Raw genomic sequence first — 26,679 nt, forward strand, 5'->3', positions numbered from 1 at the left:
CCCACGTAAGCACTGGGCAGTACTGTCAAGCCGCGGAGGCTCCAGCTTCTCAAGAGAGCATATTCTAAAGGCATTCATTCCAGATAGAGCTGTCACTGTAGGGGTTTCCAGTTCCTGTTTTCAAATTCTTCTGAAGAAAAAATGAGGGGAAAGATTCAGGAGGAAGGAGGAAGAGGCATGCATGGTCACCAAGCAGTTAGGAGCTAGAGAATTCAGCCCATTTCCCTTCTTACCCTGCCTGCCCTTTCCTGACACTCTTTACCTGGCAGCCTACTTGTCTTCAGCGTTCTGCTCTTCAGAGACTTTTGCTGGAATTATCTCTTCAGTGAGGAGCCAGCATTGAGTCAATTCAAAGTGTTAAAATTAGCCTTGACCTGGAAGGCATTTTGTTTATCTCAAGATTGGTATTTTGCTCTGGGTAGCAGCCTGCAGGCTCAAGACAAAATGGTACTGAACTAATAATCTCTAAGAGCCTCATATTCTAAAAACTAAAAAATATAAAAAAAAGAAAGAAAGAAAAAGAAAAAATGGAAACTTAATACATTTCCTCCCCTATTCTCAGTAACTGCTTTTTCTAACATTCAAATCAGATACTATGACAATATGAAGTTAAGCCGCTGGTGACATTTGCTTTGTGCCTATCAGCCCTTAGCTTGATTATGGAACTGCTTAGCTTATCCATAAATATTTATTTGTTCTTAGCTAAGTTGATAGTGTTTAGGTAACTTAGGCTTGTTTTTCTCCCTGGGAATGACGCAGGAAGTGACCATGATATTGTTGGCCAACACTGTGAATCAAATATTGGGAAGGCTGGGCTGTGGAACGCCCTTTTCAATAGCTGCCCCCGGCCACTGTTTTGCAAAGCACTGAAAGTCCATTGTGATTTGACCTTCAGGGTTAACTTGCAACTCTCAAAGAACGTTGTCAGTGAAACATGTTTAAGCAATATGTCTGAACAGAAATAGATAATACAGAAGGTCTACAGGTGTTACACAAAGTTCCTTGTATTTTTATTTATTTTTTTATTACTTTGGATTGAAAAAGCCTTTTAAGCTTTGTTATATTCATCCAAAGGAGGCCATGATACTGCTTTCTTATGAGACACCCAAAGAAGTGCCTCTTTCCCATATCCATTGAGTATTTAGTAAGTGAAAGACACTGAGGGAGGAATAGAAAGGGTCAGATCTCTGCCCCCAAGAAGCATGGCATTGCCAGGCCCTGGTGGCTCACACCTACAATCCCAGCTACTCTGGAGACTGAAATCAGAGGACTGAGATTCAATGCCAGGTGAGGCAGAAAAGCCCATGAGACTAATTAATCAGCAAATAGCCAGGAGTGGAGTTATGGCTCAAATGGTACAGCATCAACCTTGAGTGAAGAAACCAAGTGGGAGTGAGAGGCCCTGATTTCAAGCCCAGTACTGGTATAAGTGTGTGGGTGTGTACGCATGTGCAAATACACACACACATTCATACCATCTACCAAGGGTGTGATGGCATGGGTGGGGGACAATAGTTAACCTATAGGGAACATTTACTAGAGGCAACTAAACAGTTACATAACCCCACAACAACCCTGAGGTTTAGGGCAGGAACAGACCTGCCCTTCTTAGTGAGTGGCAGCCAGAATCTAAATCTAGGTAGTGTGGCTCCCCAGAGTCAGGTTTCTCAACAAAAAGACATTTAGGGCCAACAGGAACAGAAGCAAGGAGAGAGTGATTTTTGACTAGTGTGAGGGTTAAAGGCAGGCCTTATAGAGGATTGTTGTTTGCTTGCTTTAGGTCTTCAAGGTCAACAGATGCAGGGAAGTCAGAGGGAAAGGAGAATGTAGTCATAATTTTCGGTGTGAGTGTGTGTGTGTGTGTGTGTGTGTGTGTAAAATGAAACTAAGAAAATTAGGATGGGTAGGGTTGGGAGGGGTGGAGAATGATGGAAAGGGTGACACTGTTCAAGATGCAACTGACATGGTGGATTGCAAAACCTGTGTACAACTACTGAAAGATTAAAATTAATAATAACAACAACAACAATAATAATAATCAACAGGTGGAGAAGGGGGAGGGGAGTATCAGAGGAAGGAACAGCCTGACAAAAGGAAGAGGCAGTTTGGACTGCAGCCAGCCACGGCACGGCAGACTGCACGGTCTCGCCGGGTACACGCGTGGGAGGAAATTGCGACCGCAGGCCCGGCCCAGATTCTGCAGGTCCTGGTGGGTGAGGTCTCCCCGCTTCAAGGACCTAGGGTGCAAAACCTGCAGACCAGCCAGTGGCGGACAGGAATTCGTGGTGCGGCTCTCACTTTTAAGCAGGATCTCCCCTGCCAGCGACCGAGGCAGGCGTCGCCCTCGCATCTCCCCGTGGGGAAACGCTCGGCCCAGGTCGCTAGGGGGGCCTCCGGGTCCGCACAACCCGCGCACGAACGCCGGGGGTTCGGCGGTGGGCCTCCGGTTGGCAACGTGCGCGCTTGCGGCGCCACTGCAGCGGGAACACTGGCGTGGCTGGCACGGCCACAGTCAGCTCCCAAATCCCCCGAGGGCCACGGTCCCCGGTGTCCAGCGCCCTTCCACTGAGGTCAAGGAGGCTGCCCTCTAGAGACGGCAGTCCCCAAGGAATAAAGGTCTCGGCGATTGGGGCACGCTCTGCCCATCAATCTTAGTCCCCACCCACAGCACCGCCGGCGCAAATCTTATTGGTTCCATCCTTACCAGCTCGGATAAGATTCTGTTCTTTGATTGGCTCCTGGGGCCCCATATTTTCCGTCCCTTGTGCGTCAGAAGCTGGTGATTGGTGAGCCGCGTTGCCAAGCTCTGGACGCGGGCCGCCCATTGGAGGCCGCGGGCTTGCCTCCTCCCGCGAGGTGAAGGTGAGCTTCTCCTCCAGTCGTCGAGCCCGGATCCCCACTTAGCAGGGCAGCCACCGTGAGGCGCAGGTCTCGGCAGGTTTCTGGCTCTGTCGTCATGGCTCCTCCATCCGTCTTCGCGGAGGTTCCCCAGGCCCAGCCAGTCTTGGTTTTTAAACTCACTGCTGACTTCCGGGAGGATCCAGACCCCCGCAAGGTCAACTTGGGAGTGGGAGGTAAGGATGCCGAGCGCTGGAGTGCGAGCGGTGCGGGGCAGACACGGTCCTGGCGTGGAGGGACCGAGGGGACTCGGGGCTGCCGGGGTCGGGGACCCCCACGTTCACAGGTAGGCATACGGACCCCCTGAGAAGGAGAGATGCGTCCAAGGTCACGAGAACTGGGGTAGCCGGCAGGACGCAGGACTCCCGGCCCTTCTCCTTTAGACCACATCCTCCTAAACCGCGTGGAGAGGCCAGGGATTAGATGGAGGGAAATTGGAAATCCGAGAGCCGTGTAGTCGGGGTAGCTGAAGCGGGAAAGGAGCAGAATTAGCCCTCGGGAAGGAGCTCTGGTATGAGTCGGGAGATATTTGAATGACCACTGGCTGCCTGTTAGGCATGCTGTTGAATGTTATGGGGAACCCTGAAGCTTGATTTTGTGCTCGAGGATTTAAATATATCAGCAGGTATAGCGATTAGAAATGCTTCCGTGCCCCCAGAGATCTGGGCAGATGCTTGTGGCAGGAATGGGTAGGTATCGTGGAATGGAACTCACCACCCACACATCTTTTGTCTCCGTTTCTTGGTTGTATTTTTTGGGCCTTGGGACTAGCTCAGAACATGGGCTACCCAGTTTCCTTCTCTGCCAAGAGGAGCATTTGAATCAAGAAGTCTCTGAAATTCCTTTTTAATTTTAACCTCCTCCGGTGGATTTGTTATTTCTGCTAGAGCGATTATGGGGGAGGTTTGAAGCCCCATAGACACTTTCTTGATTTGGGCTTTGCTACTTACACAGGCCAGCTTGGGAGATGAAAATGAATAGATGATGTCCTGTGCCAAGGGAACAGCTTAGAATAAAAGGACTAGAAATTTAAGAAAAAGAAAATGGAATTATTTTGTAGCAGAGGATGACACGCAGAGGATTCAGAATCAGCATTCCTGTAGAAAATGTTTGTCCTTGTACATAGTGCTTGTCACACACAGGACAAAAATCTTTACCTAGGCATATGGCGGAAGGGGAAAGGGCAGAAAAATCATTTAAAAAAGTGGTAGTGTATTGAAGCTTGGTAATGCTTGGACATAAATGATACTGTTCTCCCAACTTTTGTGTTTCTTTGAAACTCTTCATAATGAAGTGTTAAACAAGTCAGTGCTGTATTGTTTTGCCCATGGAAGGAATATGATGTTTATTGGCAGGCAGCTGAGTGGGAGAAATATTGAAAGATTGTCTTGAATTGAATTGGGATGGGCACCATTTGGGGTCTTAATTTAAATCCAACCCATACTCTCCAAGTATTTAATTATGGCACATTTATACTGAAGAGCTAATATTATATCAGCCTGAATGTATTTCTTTATAAGACCTCATTTTTTTGGCTCAGTCACCTTTGAGTCATGTACTATGGTTTTGGTGGGGATTGGAGGCATTTACAGGGCTTAGTACCGTGGTCTGGCACATAAGTAGTATTAACTTTCGGTTGCCATTTTGACATTTCTTTGAGTGGTTGGTTCTGCGAGATGGTGAATAGAAATTTTCAGCTCAAGAACTGAGAAATGACACTGGCTCAGAAATAAACTGTTCATGCAGAGGAAAAGCTCCCTGCTGGAGCAGAAGTGGTCAATCCAGAATCATACTGTTTAGTTCAGATGGCCATTGTCATGTTTCCCTGGAACGTAAGAAAATGAGAAAATGAATTGTGCATGTCATCTCGTGATTTGCTTACAGCAACTCTGGAAGGTTCTTAACTATTTCCATGTAGAAATAAGCAAGTTGGAGCCTACACAGAAGATGCAGTTTGCCCTCAAGAACATAAGACCATTTGATGGGAGAGCTGAGATTCTAGACAGGTATCTTAGGTCACTCCTCCATTTTGATTACTTGCAAAGGGTCTGGGGCAGCCAGTGCATGGCACTGGGATAGAGAGACCTGAGTATAGGCCTAGCACTGTAGTTATTTAACATCTTTGAGACTTAAATCTGTAAAATGAGGAGCTAGGACTGAAGGATGACCTTCAGAATTTTGCAAGATTCTATGCTACCAAGTGTGTTCTGAGATTTGCTAGCACTTTGCATGACTAGTGAAGGATAACAAGTTTATTGCCCTATCTGTTGAATGAGGATTAAATAAATATATGTGATGTAAATGAAAGGTGTTATATGTAAAGGTATTAGTTGTTGTGATACTGGAAATTGAACCCAGGGCTTAAAAAATTATTTTTATTGTGCAGGTGATGTAAGAGGGGTTATAGTTACATAGGTCAGGTAATGAGAATATTCCTTTTTGAACAATGTCACCTTTTCCCTTGTTTTCCTCCCACTTTTTTTCCCTCCTAGTCCCCCTCCCCCACAAGTTGTATAGTTCTTTTTCAACATAGTGTCTAGTGAGTATCATTGCAGAATTAGAGTTCACCCTTTATCCCACCATTTCTGTGCTCCCCCTTACCTCCCCAAACAGATAAACTTACATATAAGACAAAAAGTACGGAAATCAGCAGTAGTGACAAAAGGGGAAAAACAAAACAGAAAAAAACCCCCACAAAAAGTAAATAAATGACTTCTTGTTTCCATTTCTTGGAGTTCATTTTGATAAGCATTTTATATGATCATAAGCACATAGATGTTGAGCCTTTGTGATCCTCACCTAAGAATATCCTCCTTTGAACTCTGGTCTTTGAACAAGAATCTACTGTAGTGCTCTACCATTTGAGCCACACCACACTCCTACCTCCTTTTTTCCTCTTCTGTTTTGAGATCGAATCAGCTTTGTTCTGCTAGTGTAGAACTAGCAATCTTCCTGCTTCCACACCCTCAGTAGCAGGGATTACAAGTATGTACCACCACACCCAGTTTTTTATTTGTGTTGTTTTTGTGCTAGGTCTGGGGCTTGAACTCAGAGTTTTTGTGCTCATGGCTGGTGCTCTTTTATTTGAGTTGTACCTGCAGATGCATTTTACTGATTAATTGGGGATAAAAGTGTTGAGGAATTTCCCTGGCTGGCCTTGAATGGAGATTCTCAGATCTCAGCTTCCTGATAGTTTGGATTATAGACATGAGGCACCTGAACCCAGTTTGTGTAAATGTTGTTGCTCTTTATGGTGACCCATCGCTTTGTGGATGGTAGGTGCTTAAATAGGATCTAATTAATGTAGAGTAGAATAAAAGGTCTCTTCCCTGCTTTTGAGTGTCCCAGCCTTACTTATACACACCCAAAGTATACTGTTTGTGAAGGAAATGTCATTAATTACTAACCATGGGAAGAGTGCTTTTCTCCTTCTTGCCACTTCCAAGTTAAGCTCATACCTAATGGACGTTAGCCGGCTTAGGTTCTAGTGATATTGGACATTTTAGAACTGCAACTGCAGTCTCATTAGCCAGTTCCTATTTGTAGATCGTTTCCCCCAGAGACTTTGTTGCTGTGGCGATTTCAGTAGTTTCCCTATAGTTAGATAGAGCAGGCTATTAAAGCATGACACTGTTAAAGCATGACCCTTTCCCAGCTGATCGTTTTCATGCTTTTCAAAGCTTCAGACAGAAAGAAGATTTAAGGGAGTCCACTTGGATGCAGCCTACCACAGAAATTTCTTCAACACCCCAATCCCTTTTTTTTTTTCATGTTAATCTAGCCTTTTGGCCTAGATAACTGTACCTGCATTAATAGTTGTTTTTAATGTGATTTGTTAGCATCTTGGAATGAAATCATTGGAAAGATATGCTATAGTAGGTGTTTTTGAGACTCTGGCTTTCTCCACAGTCTTAGTTGAAGGATCTTACAGGCATACCTGACCTGCCTGGGTTGTTAGTGGTGTGGGCTGAGAGAAATGGAAATCTTAGGAGGAAGATGAGGGAAGGAGGTGGATCATTGATTCTCTGTGTGTTGTTGTTTTTTTTCCTTTCCTTCTGTAAACCAAGACTATAGAGCCTACCTGTAACCTCTGTGACTTCTTTAAAAAGGACTCTTCTAGAAAGGGCAATGGCCCACGAAACTGGGGAGCATGCTGCTAAGAAGGCCCTTGTTATAGCCCATTTGGGCTTGCTTCAGGCTTTCCCCACCCCCTAGACATTTCTTGCTTTAGTGCCTTTTGTGGTATCCTATTAAAATGGAAGATTGTTAGAAGAGATTCCAAGACTCTGAGCCACTATGAGAAATAGATTGTCATGCCGATAATTCTAGCTACTCAGAAGGTTGAGACCTGAGGATCGTGGTTCAAAGCCAGCCAAGACAAGGAAGTCCATGAGACTCTTATCTCGTTTACCATCAGAAAACCAGTGTTCTTCAGTCTTGAATACATCCTTCTCTTGTGTCCTGTTTTGGTGTGATTTTTTTTATTATTATTATTTTTTTGCCAGTCCTGGGGCTTGGACTCTGGGCCTGAGCACTGTCCCTGGCTCCTTTTTTTTTGCTCAGGCTAGCACTCTACCACTTTGAGCCATAGTGCCACTTCTGGCTTTTTCAATATATGTGGTGCTAGGCCATATTCCCAGCCCTTGGTTTAAATTTGAGATGTTCCTTCAGAGGCTAATGTGTTGGTGGCCTGGTTACCAGCTAACTGGCCTTTGGGAAGTAATTGGATCCTGAAGGCTGTGAGCTAACCAATCTCTTGATGGAGTCATCTGATAGCATTATTGGGAAGCGGTGGAAAAGAGGAGTGGAGTCTGGTTGGACAGGTTGGTCATTGGTGGTATTCCCTGGAAAGGCATATTCCTCTGCTCCTTCTCTCTCTGCTCTTGGCTGCTATAAGGTGAGCAGCTTCTTCTACCATGCTTTGGCCAGTATATTCTGCCTTACTTCTGGCCCCATGCAATGGAGTCACACAGTAGACCCTTCCTTTGTAATTATTCTCCATGAATATCTTCCAGTTGTTGTTGTTGTTGTTTTTTAACGTATTGTCAACCACTGAAGATGATAGGAGTACCATTTCCCAAAATTGAATTGACTTTTAAATGGTGAAGATTTGGTGGTGTTGAGCATTTACAGATGCCTTCTCTAAAAAACAATCCTCACCACTACCCTCCCCCTCCCCAAAAAAATGAGTTCCCAAGAATGCATTCAGCAATGTTAGTTAGCATTGTGATCAGTTAGGGTGATGTGCCTGAGGGACAGAAGTTATTATTTTGGCATGTGATAAAGAAAGATCAAATCTCACCACCTTTGAGTTGGAATTAATTTGGTGGGACGGGGGTGGGGTGGGTTAAAATGGGATTGAAATGAAAGTATCTGAGTTAGATCACCAGCTCAGAGCCTGGGTGGGTTAGTGGCTGTGTCAGTCTGGAGCTCTGCCCATGTTTTTTATTATTATTATTATTATTATTATTATTATTATTATTATTTTTGGCCAGTCCTGGGCCTTGGACTCAGGGCCTGAGCACTGTCCCTGGCTTCTTCCCGCTCAAGGCTAGCACTCTGCCACTTGAGCCACAGCGCCGCTTCTGGCCGTTTTCTGTATATGTGGTGCTGGGGAATCGAACCTAGGGCCTCGTGTATCCGAGGCAGGCACTCTTGCCACTAGGCTATATCCCCAGCCCCCCATGTTTTTATTATTATCCTGATATGTTTCTCAGATTTGCAGAGGTCATATTCTTGGAGTGTAAAGTTGGCTGATAGAATAGAAGACAGATAAGAAATTTAAAATAGTCTCCTAAAGTGTCCTATTCTCTGCATACCTTTTAGCCTAGCCTTTTCACTTTTAGGTGTATTTTCAATGAGAACACTCATGAATATGTACAGATGTAAAAGCAGTTGTCACAGTATTTACAATATCAAGTAATCCAAAGCAACATTGTTAATCAATTATACATACAAAAAGGTGTTATATGGCTAGTCAAATGCAATTGGAAATGGTTCCCTATATATTATATGCATAATATATATGAAAATGGCTGATCTCATTCATATTAAGAGAAACTAATCAAAACTAGCCTGATATACCATTTTGACCTTCATACTAATAAACACACCCTTCGTGGACATGGCAGAGAAAGAAGTAGGCACCCTTTATGGTGCTAATAAGAAATATAATCCTTATAATTATGATTTATCTAAACCACAGTCAACATCTTAGCCAGCTCTCAGCTGTGTTTGCATCCATGTGAGATGTACCAGGTGGCTCACTGAACTATTGCTTTAATAGTCAAATGACCATAAACCACACAGACGTCCAGTAAGAGACTGACAAAATAAAATATGCTTCATACTTCAAGCAACTGTGAAAAAGAACAGAGATACTGTCTATGTGCAATATGAAAAGATCTTCAAATGGAAAAAGCAAGGCACATGACAGGCACCAGTGGCTCCCATTGTAACCCTGTCTACTCAGGAGGCTTGAGATTTGAGGATTGTGGTTGGAAGCTAGCCCAGGCAGGGAAAGTCCCTAAGACTTGTACCTCTAGTTAACCACTCAAAAGCTGGAAGTGGCTGATGTGGTGGAGTATCAGCTTTGAGTGAAAAAGCCAAGGGACAGTGTCCAACCCTGCATTCAAGCAGTGTACTTACACCCCCGCCCCCAACACCCACCCCCACGGAACGACACAGCACAATGTGTTATGTACTATCAAATATAAGAAGCTATATTTGCTCATGTATGCACATGGAAACTCTGATATTAAGTAAGAAAGTAGCAACAGTTGTTATTTGTGGAGTGAAGGACTTGGAAACTAGTAAAAAAAAAAAAAAGACATGCAAATATCACCTGTCAGGAATATAGTGATGATATTCATAATAAGTCTGTAAGTGGAAAAAGGAAATCCTATGTATCTATGATCCATACTTTAAAATAAAATAAAATGTCTATAGAAAATAAAGCTTGGAAGGCTGTACACTTACATTTTCATATCCCTTGTATCAGAGTACTGATTGAATGTTAATTATACTGTTGGTCATTTCCTTTTGGGGCTTTTCTAAACTTTCTACAATTAGTATGTGTTTACACAACACTAACTACTACCCTAAAATATGATTTTCTTTTTTAAGTTAGGGGTTCAGGTTTGGTAGAGATAAGTAAGGTAAAGCTGAAAATGACTATAAAATCTTGTTTCTGTTTCAGAGTCACCTGCATAGGTATAGGATTGTCGGAGCCTTACACATTTGAGCCTTAGGAATCCTGCTAGAGAGATTATTGACCCAGGTGCAAAGCCAGAGCAGCTGTATTTCCAACGTTACCATTGAGTAGTGTAGGGGGCAAAAAAAATAAGTGGTAGGTTAAGGTAGAGGAGTCTAAATCTAAAGGTGCAATTAATGTGGAAGTAATGCTTAGCTCTTTTTTTTTTTTTTTACTATAAAGCAAGATTAAGTATTATGAAGTTGAAATTTCAATCCATGAAAGAGTGAGATGCAGGGGAGTAGGTAAACCATTTCACTGGTAAACACTGGCCTGTGTCAAAATCCAGAGAAGGGACAAAGTGTGTTTGAAGTGGGCCATATGTGACAGCAACCGGGGACTGGACTCCAGCCAGGCCCCAGGACACCAAATCACCATCCTGCTTTGCTTTTTGTAGGACAAAAGGTGGAGGTGTGTCTTCTCTCACTCCCCTCTCTCCATGTTCATATTTGTCAAGTACAACCTAGACCTTTCTGGAACTTTCTTGGAGACATACGGGTGGAAGAAGGTGACTGTGGCATTCATTCACAGTGCTTTCCCTCCCACTCTCCTACTTGATGGGACCCTGTGGTATCCCAGCTGTACTTGCATTATAATTTGGAGGTCGCACGCTTAAGAGCAGTAAGCCCCATAAGGAGAGAAACCATATCTGTCCACTTGGCTCAGCATCTTGCCCTGACCTGTACCCAGACCTGTACCCAAAGGTACTCAGCACTGGGGTGTCCTTTGGTTTCCATCACTGTTCCCAGTTCTAGACTTTTTTTTTTTTTTTTTTTTTTGCCAGTCCTGGGGCTTAGTTAGACCCAGGGCCTGAGCACTGTCCTTGGCTTCTTTTTGCTCAAGGCTAGCACTCTACCACTTGAGCCACAGCACATAATCAGGCTTTTCCTGATTATGTGGTGCTGAGGAATTAAACCCAGGGCTTCATGCATGCTAGGCAAACACTGTACCGCTAAGCCAAATTCCCAGCCCCAGTTCTAGACTTTTGACTTGGATGAAGCCTGAGACTCCTCTGTCTGACTCTCTTTCTGTGCTCAGCTTATCGCACAGATGACTGCCAGCCCTGGGTACTGCCAGTAGTGAGGAAGGTGGAGCAGAAGATTGCTAATGACAGCAGTCTCAACCACGAGTATCTGCCCATCCTGGGCCTGGCAGAGTTCCGCACCAGTGCCTCTCGTCTTGCCCTTGGAGATGACAGCCCAGCTCTGAAGGAGAAGCGGGTGAGTTCAGAGTGAGAAGATTCCCCCCTCCCCCCCCCGGAACTGTGAAAGTATTGGGAGGTTGAGGTAGCAGGATCACAAATTTGAAGCCAGACTCAATAAACAAACAAAAACAACAATCAAATAAATAAATACAAACAACAGCAGCAAGGAATCAAGAAAGTAAGAAAAAATGGGCAATATGGTTTTGATGTGTAGTAGAAAGGCCACTGCCATATTCAGAATAAATGCCATCTTATTTATTCAGAATAAATGCTAAATCCTTTATAAGAGTCTTGGAAGCAGAAGTGTTCTTATTACCTTTCACTTCTGTTCTCCCCTCCACCCTATAGGCATATTTCTAAAAAAGCTCCCCAAGGGATTCCAAAATAGAGCCAGTTTTGAGAACCATGCACGAGATAAAGGCTGAGCAGCGTTTCTCTTGAGCCAGAGGAGTCTAGGGACAGAGGCAAACACTAAGCAAGTCTAGATTGTAAGGAGACTTAGAATGGATTTGGGCATCTGCTAGAGAGGCTGATTTGGGTAGTCTAGGCAGGAAAAGCCCACTGAGAGTTTGAGCCAAGGAATTACCCAACTGAGGTGTTGTTTTGAGGAGGATAAACCTGGCTGGATGGGTAGGAAAGGGCAGAGCAATAGTCCAGTAAGGTGTTGTGTAATTGAAACCAGCTGCCCTCTTCATAGTTAGCCTGTGGCTCCTGAGTTGAGGACTGTATCCTCGAGTTATCAGAGGTGCCCTTGGCATTCTGTTTACAACGGGGTTTCCTCTTGTGTATCATGTTACCCAGATGCCCCGATAAGCAGAGTGGGCAGGGTAAAGTAAAGGTTGGGATCCTGTGTCCAGAAGCAGAGAGACCAGTACAGATCTTGGAACTCGAGTCAATGATTATACAGTTGATTAATCCGTGTGTGGGCTGGGTTGCTAATGCAAGACTGGGACTTGCTGCAAGGAACTGAAGGCATGGGATATAGTTGTTAGAGAGTAGGGATCAGATGGGAAAGTTGCTACAAAAATCCAGTGTTGAGAAAGTGGGTGGCAGAGGCAGACAGGGAGGAAGGGAGGAAGAGGAGAGAGGAGACAGGGAAGGAAGGAAAGAAAGAGGGAGGGAAGCAAAGAGAGAGAAGGAGGGAAGAAAAGAAAGAGAGAGGTGGAGAGGAGAAGGGGAGGGGGGAGAAGGAGGAAGAGAGGAAGACAGTCTTAATGAATTTTTAAAGTGGAGAACTTGGTTGGATGCTGGTGGCTCACATCTGGTAATCCTAGTGATTCAGGAGACTGTGATCTGAGGATGGAGGTTCGAAGTCAGCCTGGGCAGAAAAGTCTATGAGACTCTTATCTCTAACCATCAAAAAACCCAAAAAGCCAGAAGTGGAGGCATGGCTCAAGTGGTAGAGTGCCATCCTTGAGTGAAAAAGCCAAATAGGAGTGCAAAGCCCTGAGTTCAAGTTCCAGTACTGTCACCCACTCCCCTCACCCCACCTGCCCCCCCCCCCAAAAAAAAAGGAGAAAGAGAAAGGAAAGGGAGAACTTTGGCAACTGCCTATTTTCACATTCTGTTGGGCTGCTGCTTCCTTAAGACTGCATTTCTTACAGTTACTATGTTGACAGATGCTGTCCCTCTGCCCAGTGATCCCTGTTTTGACCTCTTCACACTGTAAGACTGTTTCTTTTTGCCTTGACCTGGTAACATAACCATCTTTCTTAGTGTAGAGGATTTCCCTTGTTATATTTCCACACTTGTACAACATATTGCAGTCTTATCCCCTCTAATGTCCATGCTTTCCCACTTTTCCCTTTCCTAAAACAATTTCAACAGGTTTCAGCATTGTCTGTGGTGCGGTGTTTTGGCCACAGAGGAAATTTATGTTATTATGCAAGGGGGTTTGTTATGCAAAGGGGTTTCAGTTCAACATGTCAGTTTATAAGTACAGTGCATCTTGATCCATGTCACCCTTCCCATCATTCTCCCCCATCTCTCCCAACCTCACCCATCCCCTCAATTTTCCTCATTTCATTTTCAGGTACATACATTGAATATTGTGACTGCATTCGCCCACCTTTCCTCTCTTCACTCATCCGCCCCCCCCCCCCTTCTCTTGACCTAACCCAACACCCTAAGTTCTAGCTTCCTGGTATTCATTTTGTTAGACTGTACTTAGTTGTTCAAAGGAGTTACACCATAAGAATTCTCCCCTGCATATACAGTACTTTAGCTTATGTGTTTGTGTCTGTATGCATATGGCCTTGGATGTGTTTACTTGTTTTTTGATCTAACTCCCTTTGTCTCCCTGGGCCTGCTCAGAACAAATTTAAATATAGTCTTCATGACAGCAAGCATTTGAAGATCTTTGTGGGGGGGCTGGTTGGGGATACTCTTGGTATTTGCATCATTCTAAGTACTAGCTGCTCCTGAGCTCTGAGTCCTGTTTCCACAAAAGTCCTCACCAGCCCCAGATTACTAGTTCAGCCCCCTATTATCTCATGTAAATTCTTGTAACATCTTCTTTGACCTTCTTGCCTTTAGTTTCCTTCTCCTAGTACATTCTGCATAGTCTCAGTTAGAAAGATCTTCCTTAGGAAAAAGCTAATCATGTCACCCCCACCTGCTCTCCACAGTAGCTCTCCCATGGCCTGCAGGACAAACCCAGCCTTTGTGCTTAGTGTCCAGCTGCTGATCCCTGCTCAGCGATCATTCTATGAGCCTTGTTCTCCAGACTCACTAGATCCTGTCATAGACCCAGTCACAGCCTTTGCCTGGCTCCTCCCTTAGCCTTCTCTGAGCTCCCCAGTCCGGAGTCCTTCCACAGCTGATAAAGGGTCACTGCTGTGTGGACTCCTTAGAGCTCAGGCAGGGCCGGTCCAGGGCCTCTTGAGTTGTCAGAGGACTTTGATCACAGCTTGGGAACAGCACTCACTGTGCTTACTCTGATGTCTAATTTTGTAAGACTTTCTCTCCCACAAGTCTGTTATTCTCTTCAGCCTCCCCAGAGCAGAGAATCATGGCTTATTTACCTTGTAGTTGTTTAGCATTTAGTTCCTAACCTGGGACCTCCCAGATTCCTGAATGTGTGAGTTCATCCTTCATTTACTTAGCCCAATTTGTCTGGTGAACCAGACACCCTGCTAGTAGCTGGAGCTCAGCCCTGACTACAGTTATGGAAGCCCCGGCTCTCTGTTTTGTGGAGACAGATTAAACATAATCATTAGAAAAGTAATATATATTCAATAATAAGAGGTACATAAAGCAGGAAGGAAGAATGTTAGAAGTGTAGGGAGTGAGAGTGGATTCACTTTTGCCTTTTTAAAAAAAATTTAACATATTTTTTTTGTGCCTGTATTTGGACTTGACCTCGGGGCCTAGGCTCTGTCCCTTAGCTCTTTTGCTCAAGTCTGTTCTCACTTGAGCCATACCTCATGTCTAGCTTTTTGGAAGTTAATTAGAGATAAGAGTCTCATGGACTTTGCTGCTTGGGCTGGCTTCAAACTATGATCCTCAAGACCTCAGCTCCTGAGTAGCTAAGATTGCAGGCAAGAGCCACTGGCACCCAGCTTTGTGTTCGATGTTCAGTATAGTGCTCAGGATCAAAATAAAAAAGGTAATTGAGCCAAAACTGGTAGATGAAGCATGCCTAAAAGAATAAATGAACCAGAAAACAGACAGTAATTGTTTTTCCTTAGATTGTCTTGGTCACATTTCACACTACCAGGTCCTTTAGCCATCTGGGGGAAACCTATTTTCTAGGGTCATTACTGCTGCTTATTTTCCATCCTCAGACTTTAGGATCTAGACAAAATGTTCACTTTTCATCTCCCACATGGTATAGTGTTTCAGGTTCTGAAATTATTGAGCCATTGCTGGGCATCCTGGCCATAGCTCCTCATGAGTAATGCCATCCCAGTCTCTTGCTTTGATCATTACTGCCCTCCAGAAGACTGGAGCTTTGGCTCCAGGTCTTTGTCACACCATGTTCTTTCTTCAGCAAGTTTAGCATGTTTGTGTAGTACTGGGTGCCAGACACTGTGAGAGTTGCTATGACACCCAGGCGAATGCAGTGTGGCCTTGACCCTGAGCAGTTCTGAGTCTGCTCTTCTGCTTGTCACACTGATGAGTTCTGATCTCAGATAAGGTTCTAGAGCCCATGTTAGCAATTCCACACTGACATGTAGCACCTACAGAGCTGCCCTGACTAGCTTTTCACCAAGGCCCAGTGGCTTGCCTGGGACTGAACTAAGGATTGAACTCAGGCCTTGTGCTTGCTAGGCAGGGCCTCTTCCATTTGAGCCATATCTCCAGACAAAATATAGAACTTTTATTTTTTAATTTTTATTATTAAAGTGACCCAAGATGAGAAGAAGCAAGGAAAGGAAAGTGGTACCTGCATATATATCATCTTTGTTTTGTTAGAACATATTTCTGAAGATTCATAAGCTGATTACCATGGACTAATGTCCAAAGCCTGCTAGAAACACCTGTATTCCATGCTTCTGATGGGGGGCAGTCCTGATCTTGAGGTGAGTGGAAGGGTTTGCCTTCCACAGCACATACTGCCGTAGCCTAGGTCAGAGGAGGATATGTCATGTTTGCTAATTTTAACCGATATCACCATTTTCAGCCTGAGACTCTCCCTCTCTTTCAGGTAGGAGGCGTGCAGTGTTTGGGGGGAACGGGTGCACTTCGAATTGGAGCAGAATTCTTAGCACGATGGTACAATGGATTGGACAACAAAGACACACCTGTCTATGTATCCTCTCCGACTTGGGGTGAGTCTTTTATGCAGAGGAGAAGCAGAGGAGCCAGAGAAGATATCCTCATGACCCTCACTGCTTACACAGAAAATGTAATCCAGACCTGCGATGACCGGCTTTGGGAGGGCCTGAAGAAGTGGATTATGAGAAACCTGATGTTCACATTCAAATGGGGAATACTTTTTTCCCCCCAGGGATTGTAGACTTGGAATTGTAGTCCATATTAAAACTCCCCAGATCAGATGTAAGTACAGATACAGGAAGTGCCACTGTAGCAGGATAGAAGTCTGGCACTAATAACTGGTTGAACCCGTTCCTGGTACAATTGCTTGTTCATATCTTTACCTATAGCCTTGATAACACCCACTGGATGTGGCGCTTCAGGGCCCTGAAAGCTGGCTGTGTTTGTTTTAATTGTGCCTTCAAGTGTCTAAAAACACTTAGCATTTTGTCCCTTTGCTTGCAGAGAACCATAATGCTGTATTTGCTGCTGCTGGTTTTAGAGACATTCGGACCTATCGCTACTGGGATGCAGAGAAGCGAGGACTTGACCTGCAGGGTTTTCTTAACGATCTGGAGGTAGGTGAGTTAGAAGAAGTTGTAAAGAAAATTCTGTGCTGTCGGGGACAGCAGGGAAAGTCTTTGGATCTCTGGAAAGCAAGGACCTGAGACATCTTTCCCAAACCACGTAAGTGGATTCTGAAATAGAGGGGGACTGTATGAAAGAGTTATGAAAAGGTTAAGAACATGGTGTCCTTTTGCCCTTCATTGCTGATCTGTGTGGTGCTCACTATGTCTCTCATCGTCACCATGGTGGCAGAGCTGACATAGCTGCCTTCTCCTCAGAGTGCTCCCGAGTTCTCCATCTTTGTCCTCCATGCCTGTGCGCACAACCCAACAGGGACTGACCCGACTATGGAGCAGTGGAAGCAGATCGCGTCTGTCATGAAGGTAATTCCTGTTCTCGAGCATCTCACTCATCAGATGAAGTTGTTTGCTTTTGGTGCCAGTCCTGGGGCTTGAACTGAGGGCCTGGGAGCTGCCCCTGAGCTTTTGTATTCAAGGCTAGTGCTCTGCTACTTGAGCACTAATTCTACTTCTGGCTTTTTTGGGTGGTTAATTGGAGATAAGAGTGTCAAGGACTTTCCTGCCCAGGCTGTCTTTGAACCTTGATCCAGAGATTTCAGCCGCCTTGTGTAGCTAGGTTGCAGGTGTGAGTCACTAGTGGCTGGCTTAATATGTGTTTTTTAACGTATTTAAAAGCAGAACCTGCTTATTGAAGAATTTGGAAAATAGAGAAATGTCTGGAGAGGAAAGTAAACATTAATATAAATCCTACCACCCAAACAAAGACAGTGTTAGTGCTTTGGTAGTGTGTCAGCCTTTGAGTGTGCACATGTGTATACAGGTTTATATGTGCAAATTCTTAAATACATATTTATATATTTTACAAAGATGAGATTTTGTCTATGCTGTCTTGAACAACTTAGTTTTTTGCTTACGTGTTTTTATATATTTGCTGTCTTAAGCTTTACAGTATTGGTTTTCATATTGTTTTTTTGGATATGTCATCTTATGGATTGGGTAAATTAGCTGATGGACATTTCGACTTATTTTGGATTTGTTGACCTTATAAATAGTTAGGAAATTCAACTTTCTATTTCTTTGGGAAACTTTCCAAATTGAAATTTCCAGTGCTGAGTGCATATCTTTGCCATTAACGTGTTCATGTAATAATTATTGCACAATAGTTCTGGTTTGGGTGTGGTAAGTATGCCATAGTGAATTAGGCGGGTTATGGTCCCTGCACCATCACCCAAGCAAAGACACTACCATGCTTGATGGGTTGTGTGTTAGGCTTAGTGTGTCTCCGTGTGTGTATGTGCATAGGTGTGTGTACAGCTAAGGACTGGAGTATTTATGCTACTGGTGATGGGTATGATACTATGAAATATGTGCTGATGAGCTCTGGGGCTCCATAACTAGACTTCGGGCAGGGCGTGTGAGTTACAGGTGGTGGCAGAAGGAACAGTGTCTACAGTAAGAAGGCGTCGGGTGGTGGAAGCTGGCAGATCAGAAGCTTCCAGCAGTGATCATGGTCCATTTAATGAAGCTTGTTCTTGTCATGGCCTAGGGTTCTGAAGTAATTGAGGGAGTGTGAGGTGAGCTGTGTTGAAGCCATGAGCCACCGAAATGTCTGATGTCAGTGAGTGGTGTGAGTAGCTATGTATTGTTTGAAGGCCACCCTGACTATGCAGCAGAGAATGGACAGAGGGAGACAAGACTAGACAATCTGGGCGAGCAGTTAGGAGGCTGTTGACATTATCCAAGTAGAAGGTGGTGGTGACCTGAATGAGGTTGGTGGTAGTGGGGAAAGTGAGATGCGAGTGTATCCTGGAGCTCTTAGGAGATGGGATGGATGTGGGCTGTGATGGGATATGAGGGATAAGACAGGAGTCAAAGTACGACCTGGTTGGGTCTTTGGGCCTAGATGCCGGGGGGGGGGGGGGCAGGAGGAAGTGCTAGCTACTCAGAGAGCACACCTTGCAGTGAGGAACTCCAAGGATGTGAGAATGATGAGACTAGTGCTGTCTCCCTGGTTCATCTTGAGTGCCCTGTAGGGTAGCTCTGAGATGGAGGAGGCCCCGGAATCCAAGCCTCATTCAGCTTATTATCACACCAATAATTCACAGGAAAGACTGCTAACACAGTCTGTCCAGGCCTCAAAAGTAAGCTTTGGTGATAAAGCTACATCTTAGCACTCTAGGGCAAAATACAGATCAAGTAAGGCACTGAAATCTTTCTGCTTGCTGGTTGGTATTTTTCCGAACAGAGAATCAGATATAAAAGTGGTATGTGGTTTGAGTGCACCTAGATAAGAAATAGAAGAAAGATTCAGGGATGAGATTCTTCCCAAGGTGCCACCTGGGGAAAAAAGAGCCTGTTGGTGAGGTTGCTTCTAGAAGGATTTCCTGCCCTGACGCGCTTTCCTTCCTTACAGAGCCGCTTTCTGTTCCCCTTCTTTGACTCAGCCTATCAGGGCTTTGCATCTGGAGACCTAGAGAAGGACGCCTGGGCCATCCGCTATTTTGTGTCTGAAGGTTTCGAGCTGTTCTGTGCCCAGTCCTTCTCCAAGAACTTCGGGCTCTACAGTGAGTGCCCTTAGGAATTGCAGCCCTGGCTCCCCACAACTGTGTCATCAGCAGCTAAGCCCAGTTTCTCATCATCTCTTTAGATGAACGTGTAGGGAATCTGACTGTGGTTGGAAAAGAATCTGAGAGCATCCTGCGGGTCCTTTCCCAGATGGAGAAGATTGTGCGAGTTACTTGGTCCAATCCCCCTGCCCAGGGAGCACGAATCGTCGCTACCACCCTCACTAACCCTGAGCTCTTTAAGGAGTGGTAAGGCGCTCAAGGCCTGATTGGTGGGTGATTAGTGAGGAGTTGGGGGGATGTTTGTCGACTAAAGTTGAAACACACAGGGAAGAATTCCCAACAGACTAGACTGTCTAGCTTCAAATCAGTGTGACAAGAAGGTCACCGGTGGCTCACACCTAGGATTACATCCTAGCTACTCAGGAGGCTGAGATCTGAGGATCATGGTTCAAAGCCAGTTCAAGCAGGAAAGTCCATGAGACTCCTATCTCTAGTTAACCACCAGAAAACCAGAAGTGGTGCTGTGACTCAAGTGGTAGGCACTAGCCTTGAGCTGAAGAGCTCAGGGACAACACCCAGACCCAGAGTTCAAGCCCCACAACTGCAAAAACAAACAAACAAAAACAAAATTTGGGCTTTTCCTTCTTATTTCTAGTTTACATATACATATACAAGGGATATATTCACCCCCTACCCCCTTGCTAAAACCAGAGATTGTAACAAACCCTAACTGTACTGCATTTTCCTCTATATAAAGTTTAAATTTTAATTTATAAATTAGGCATTTAGATTAATAATACTAATGACAAAATAATATGTCAAAATATTAATAATGGAACAATCTATCAGTATACTAATGGCAGTTACTTAAGACTTATGAATTGTTTACTTCTGGAATTTTCTATTTCATATTTTCTAACTGTGATTGAAGCCATAGGAGGTGAAATTGTAGATTGGGAGGGAGGAGAGAATTTTATCTGATTTTGGAACAGAGTCATTTTTATGTGGTGGCTAAATCTCTCATCTCTAATTAGGCCTGATAGACTATGTTACCCATCTGTATCAGCCCCTCAGTGAAGCGTGAGTGGGAACCCTTTGTGGTCTTCCAGCCAGCGTATATGACACTAGCACTAGACTCTGGCAATAGGTAGTCTTCCCTTTCTGCTCTGCTCATTTACTCGTCTATGCACCCGTGTACCATAATAGCAGGTTGTGCTCTCGTGTTCAGCTTGCACTTTAAATTAGGCTGTTTACAACCTACATGTTTTCATGAGCCATCTCTCCTGTCCAGACTAGAATTGATGCCACTATCTATGCTTCAGGACAGGTAATGTGAAGACAATGGCTGACCGGATTCTGACAATGCGATCTGAACTCAGGGCGCGATTGGAAGCCCTCAAGACCCCTGGGACCTGGTCTCACATCACCGAACAGATTGGCATGTTCAGCTTCACTGGGTTGAACCGTAAGTGGCCCCCACTTCCTCAAGCCTATGTGCAAGTAGACACAACACCTCTCCAGAACTAGTCACGAACCTCACCTCTACAGCTGCTGCCTAATTAGTTTCGTGTTACTTGGGCCTGGCAAGTTAGGTTTTTCAGTATGACCATTTCGTGAGCCTCTTGGGTCTCAAGAACATTGTGGTCTGTCTTACTGCTCTGTTGATTTTTGTGGATCAGAAGTTGCTCAGAGCCAGCTGGAAAGTAATAGGATCTGTAGCTTGTTCTAAGCTACTTGTAAATTGTCATATGCCTTTTGGCATTACCTTAGTATTAAGGATATAGATTATAATGATTATGGTCATTCTACAGGTGCTGAGTTGTTTGATTTTATGTTTTGTGTTTGTCTTGGGGTTTGAACGTAGGACCTGGGTGCTGTCTTTGAGCTTTTGTGCTCAAAGCTAGTGCTCTACCACTTGAGCTCTCGCCACACTTCTGGCTTTTGGTTGGTTAATTGGAGAGAAGAGTCTCAATGGACTTTCTTGCTAAGGTTTGGTTTTGAACTGTGATCCTCAGACCTCAACCACTTGAGTAGCTAGGATTATAAGTGTGAGCCCCTGGCACCCAGCAGGTACTGAATTTCTTAACAGGTCTTTCTTAGTCTCTAAGTAGTGCCTGTAAAAAGATGTTATAAAGTTATTTCTCCATTTTATTTATTTGTTTATGTTCTTATTGGCAGTACTGGAGATTGAATTCAGGGCCTTGTTCTTGCTTGGTCAGGCACTCTTGAGTCTTGCTTCTAGCCCCTTTTTGCACTGATGAGTTTTGAAGCAGAGTCTTGTTTTATGCTGGGGCTGGCCTGGGCTGTGATCCTTCTACTTGTGTTTTCCTGAGCCTCTGGGGATGACAGGTACCTGCTCCTGCACCCAGCAGTGCACACTTTTCTACGTGTGCACCAATGACTGCCATTGGTCAGAATAGAATCTCTCCAGCTTTATTTAGTCTGAGCTGACCTGGAGCTTTGGACCTTAATCCTCTAATCTTTACCTCCCAAGTAGCTAGTACAGACTTGAATCACCGTGACTGATCGGCTCTCCATTTTGTAAATAAAAATTCAGATAGGTAGTTAGAATTAAAAGTTCTGGCTGGGAATATGGCCTAGTGGCTAGAGTGCTTGCTTCGTATACTTGAAGCCCTGGGTTCAATTCCCCAGCACCACATATACAGAAAATAGCCAGAAGTGGCACTATGGCTCAAGTGGCAGAGTGCTAGCCTTGAGCAAAAAGAAGCCAAGGACAGTGCTCAGGCCCTGAGTCCAAGCCCAGGACTGGCCAAAAAAAAAAAAAAAGAATTAAAAGTTCTGGTGGCTCACACCTGTAATCCTAGCTACTTAGGAGGCTGAGATCTGAGGATCACGTTTTGAAGCCAGCCCCAGGTAGGAAAGTTGGTGAGACTCTTATCTCCAATTAACCACCAGAAAACTGGAGATGGTACTGTAGGTCAAAGTTAGCCTTGAGTGTAAAAGCTCAGAGACAGCTCCCAGGTCCATCCCAAGTTCAAGCCACATGACCAACAAAAATAGGGGAAAAAAGCTGTTTGAAAATCTAGTGGTTCAAAGGGGGGTTTGGCTTAGTTGTCAGTGATTAACAATCCCTTCTGCTGATAGATGGTCTGTTTACTTAATAATTCCTAAGGATCCACTGTTCACACCACAGTTAGCATGGTGCAGATTGCCACTCACCTGCCTGCCTCAGTACTGGCTCTAGAGCAGATGAACAGTGGCTTGGGTTGGAGATGGGCGGAGGTGGGGGGATGGGGAGGGCGTAAGGATGGATGCCTGGGGCTGTCAAAAAGAACTAGTTTGAAATGGGCTCTGGAAACACTCAAGGAAATAAGGAGATGGTAAGGTGTGTCGTAGACTCCTCAAAATACCTTGGGGATAAAGTGAGGCCGTTCAAGAAAAGAAAGAAAGTAAAGGAGGTCTGGAAGTGTGGCTCCAGGGGAAGGCCTGGAGGTCAATACCCCGTGCCAAAAAGAAAAAAGGGAAGAGAAGCTTAGTCAACTAACTATAGGTGTCTTCCCTACTATGGAATGGAGAATTAAGTCAGTTGAATAAGCAAAGTCATCCTTATACAATTGGAAAAATAATATGTATAGTGGAAATCGATTCTGTAATCATGCTCTGAATAGCTCCAGGGTAGGAGTGTCTCCCCACTAATAGCCTTATCTTCCTATTATCCACAGTAAGAAATCAGTTTAAATTATGAATTGTAAAATGATGAAAATAGATGTCCTTATAATAGTAAAGTTATATTTTTGTCACTTGATGTTATCTTTAAAATAATTTTTTTTTGGGGGGGGTCAGTCATGAGCCTTGAACTCTGGGCCTGGGCACTATCCCTGAGCTCTTTTTGCTCAAGGATTGCACTCTACCACTTTGAGCCACAACTCTACGTCTACTTTTCTAGTGGTTAATTGGAGATGAGTCACATGGACTTTACTGCCTGGGCTGGCATTGAACCATGATTCTCAGGTCTCAGCCTCCTGAGTAGCTAGGATTATAGGCATGTGCCATTAGTGCTTGGCTAAAAACTATCATTTCCTTAGGAAAACATACAGACAGAAAAGCATATATAACTTGTCTAATACCAAAGAGTTGTATAGTGAATCCCCAGATTCCCACCACCTGATTACTCTAATTCTTAGAATTCTTTTGTTATGTTTACTCATGAGAACAGGGGCTTTTAACCTGGAGTGTGTGGCTGTACTTCAGATGTGTGAAGCTGCAGTTACAGTACAAACAGTGCTCATGTGGCTACTGGTCTTTTTCTTGGGAAGGAGTTCATGACCTTTACTAGTGGCTCAAACCATGACTTCTCCTCCCTCCTCCCCTTTTTCTTCCAGTGTTGGGCTTGAACTCAGGGCCTAAGCACTTCCCTGGCTTCTTTTTTTTTTTGCTCAAGGCTAGCACTCTACCTCTTGAGCCACAGCTCCACTTCTGGCTTTTTCTACCTATGTGGTGCTGAGGAATTGAACCCAGGACTTCATGTATGCGAGGCAAACACTCTACCACTAGGCCACATTCCTAGCCCTTCTACCCCTTTTTATTAAACAGATACAGCCCAAGCCAGGGCTGGAGCCCTGGAACTATAGTGGTCGCCTGTGAGGGCTAATGGGCCTTTCAAGACAGTGATGTGTTGTGCTTAGGTTGACTACAAGGTTGGCCATGTCTCCTGGGGTGACTGTCACTCACACAGCTAAGCCTGGGCAACTTGGGACTTGGTAAACTTTGTTTAGCAGGGCGCATGGCAGTGTGAGACCCCAGGCCAAGATTGTCACTTGTTATGGATTAGCCAGAAGGCATAGGAACTTGTAGGCAGGCTCTACCTATTCTCATCTGCAGTTCATTTCTGTAGATGTGGGACCCCTCCTGCACTTGAGGGGGTGTGAGAGGCAGACGAGGATTGATTGGATGGTTGTGTGTATCCAGTACCATGTGCATGAGGCCTGGTCCAAAGTACTATCAAGACTGAGTGCTAAGGGAGATTGCCACAATGTCCTCAGGGGCAAGGAAGCAGTGGAATGTTCTTGAGTCCAATGGTTGTTTTTAGTCAATGGAGCATCTTATTTGGTTGAGAGGTAGCCTCAGATTAAAATGCCCAGGGCAGTAGTCCTCTCGAACGTCAAGTGAATTAGAAAGTGAATTAGTAAAATATCTCTCCAGAATTTAGATGACTGATTTTCTGTCTGCCAATTGGACACTTGAGTTCCCTTTTCTCTGTTTCTCTGGGTGAAGGGGAAAGAAGGAGAGTAATTGTCTTTTAGGTGCTGAACCACCACTGAAAGGCTTCCTGCTGCTCTGATTCTGTCTTCTTTGGGTTTTCCACAGCCAAACAAGTTGAGTATCTGATCAATGAAAAGCATATCTATCTGCTGCCAAGCGGTCGCATCAACATGTGTGGCTTAACTACCAAAAACCTCGACTATGTGGCTACCTCCATCAATGAAGCTGTCATCAGAATCCAGTGAAGACGTCCCATCCCCTCCACATCACCAAAGCAGTTCTCTGTCGTGTGCGCGTGTTCCCTGCCTGCACGGACCTACTTGTATAAATTATGCATTAGAGACAACCGAAGGACTAGATACTGCCCTGCTGAGGCCTCTCTTGAAGCTGGCCCCTGGTGAAGGGAACATCCCTGGAAATAAATTGGGGGCCTAGGATTAGAGTGTTTTGGAGGCCAGAATAAATTAGGGTTCTTATTTAAGAATAAGAAAATATTTTGATCATGAGCTGTAGATACCTTGCCTTCCCATTCCCCCCACTAGGGGGAGTGCTGCCCACTGTTGCTCATGTTTTCTGTGTGTTGTTCGACTCTACTATGTCTAATCCCAAAGACCAAGGAGCTGAGTGTGGCTGTGGGTGTTGGCCGTGGCATTAAACTCATCCTCTGCACCCAGTGGCTTGTCTTCCTGCTTTTTCTGCATGGTCGTGTCCTCCTTGGAAACTTTAGTTCTTCCAGGCGGCTGCAATAGGAAATAATTGCATCATGATACCTACACACAGATACACAATACTTAGCTGAAACAAACGTTTCCAAGCAGCCTCTACCCTTGTGATGTATAATGCGTTCTGCCATTTCTCTAGTCGAATCTACTGTGTTCCATTTCATGTAGAAAATAAAAATGCTGATCATGAAGCTTGGGATTGATTTTGTGATCCATTAATCTGGGGTTGTGACCTTCAGTTTAACAGCAAGGCTTTAGAAGGATTCTATAGTAGCTAAAAGAAAAATGAAAATGTATTCTCCAAACACAACTCTCCAATCCGTATAGGTTTTGTGAGCTTATTATTCATTTTGAGGCTTGTTGGCTTATATTTCTTTATGAGTTCATGACGTCATGAGTTGGAGGACTTTCTAGTCTGTTGGAGCAGTCCCAGCCATTTAAATTTAGATCACAATTTCCAGACATTCTCCAATTATTCTCCAAGTGGTATGTTTGTAGAATTGGGTGGTGATGCTTAAAACAAGAGGGTGATTACTTGGGGTTTCACAATATTTACAAGTTTATTCTTGGTATCTTAACAGGATCGGCTCTTTGTACAACTCCTTTGAGTTACTAAATCCTCTAGTCGTAGAGGATGATTGAATCTTAGAGGTCACTAAGGCCAGCCTCTCCCCTACTGAGATAGTCTCCTCCATATTGTCTCTGACTCCTCATTCTCAACTGGGGTGGTGGTGACAGATGCCTTCCATCCTTGGTGAGGTATCCCATTCTACTGGTGGGGTTCCATAGTTAAACAAGATCTTTCTACCTTGAGTGATCATGTGATCTAGACATTTCTGGTTCCCTCTCCTCTTCTAACCAGACTGTAAGCTTACAGGGACTAGATACAGATGAGCTGTGAACTGTATGAGTGTGTATATGTTGTAATCTTTGTTTATGCTCTCATGTGAGCACTGCTCCCCTCATTCTTCAGTTACCACACGGATCCTTCACCATCTTCAAGCCTTCCCAGTCAGCAGGAGTGTGACAGGGCTGGTGGGTGGGAATGAAGTGGAGGTGACTAGATGTTACTCCATCATCGCTTCATGGCTTCTCATTTCCTCTGTATTGCATTTACTCCCCTTTTGACTTAAAGATGTTTGTCAGTAAGGGATGGCAGTCAATAGAGAAGCCAGGTGAGTCTGCCTTTTGTCATCTCCCCAAATGTATTTTTATTTATTTTATTTATTTATTTATTATTTTTTTTGGCCAGTCCTAGGCCGTGAACTCAGGGCCTGAGCACTGTCCCTGGCTTCTTTTTGCTCAAGGCTAGCACTCTGCCACTTGAGCCACAGCGCCACTTCTGGCCATTTTCTGTATATGTGGTGCTGAGGAATTGAACCCAGGGCCTCATGTATACTAGGCAAGCACTCTTGCCACTAGGCCATATTCCCAGCCCCCCAAATGTATTTTTAAACCATTGTTTCTA

The 26,679-nt window shown here is 44.5% G+C and overlaps 1 protein-coding gene across 1 annotated transcript; it reads left to right on the forward strand.

The window, feature by feature from the left end:
• Positions 1 to 2,855: 2,855 nt before the first annotated feature.
• Got1 (glutamic-oxaloacetic transaminase 1) lies at positions 2,856 to 25,408 on the forward strand. The gene is made up of 9 exons (XM_048338505.1): positions 2,856 to 3,074; positions 11,189 to 11,370; positions 16,003 to 16,126; positions 16,578 to 16,690; positions 16,958 to 17,062; positions 19,113 to 19,263; positions 19,347 to 19,512; positions 20,589 to 20,731; positions 24,595 to 25,408. Exons 1-9 carry the CDS (start codon positions 2,957 to 2,959, stop codon positions 24,732 to 24,734), a joined length of 1,242 nt encoding a protein of 413 aa, XP_048194462.1. The 5' UTR covers positions 2,856 to 2,956; the 3' UTR covers positions 24,735 to 25,408.
• Positions 25,409 to 26,679: the final 1,271 nt, after the last annotated feature.

Source organism: Perognathus longimembris, chromosome 2, assembly GCF_023159225.1.
Source record: "Perognathus longimembris pacificus isolate PPM17 chromosome 2, ASM2315922v1, whole genome shotgun sequence".
In the NCBI taxonomy this organism is placed as follows: Eukaryota; Metazoa; Chordata; class Mammalia; order Rodentia; family Heteromyidae; genus Perognathus; species Perognathus longimembris.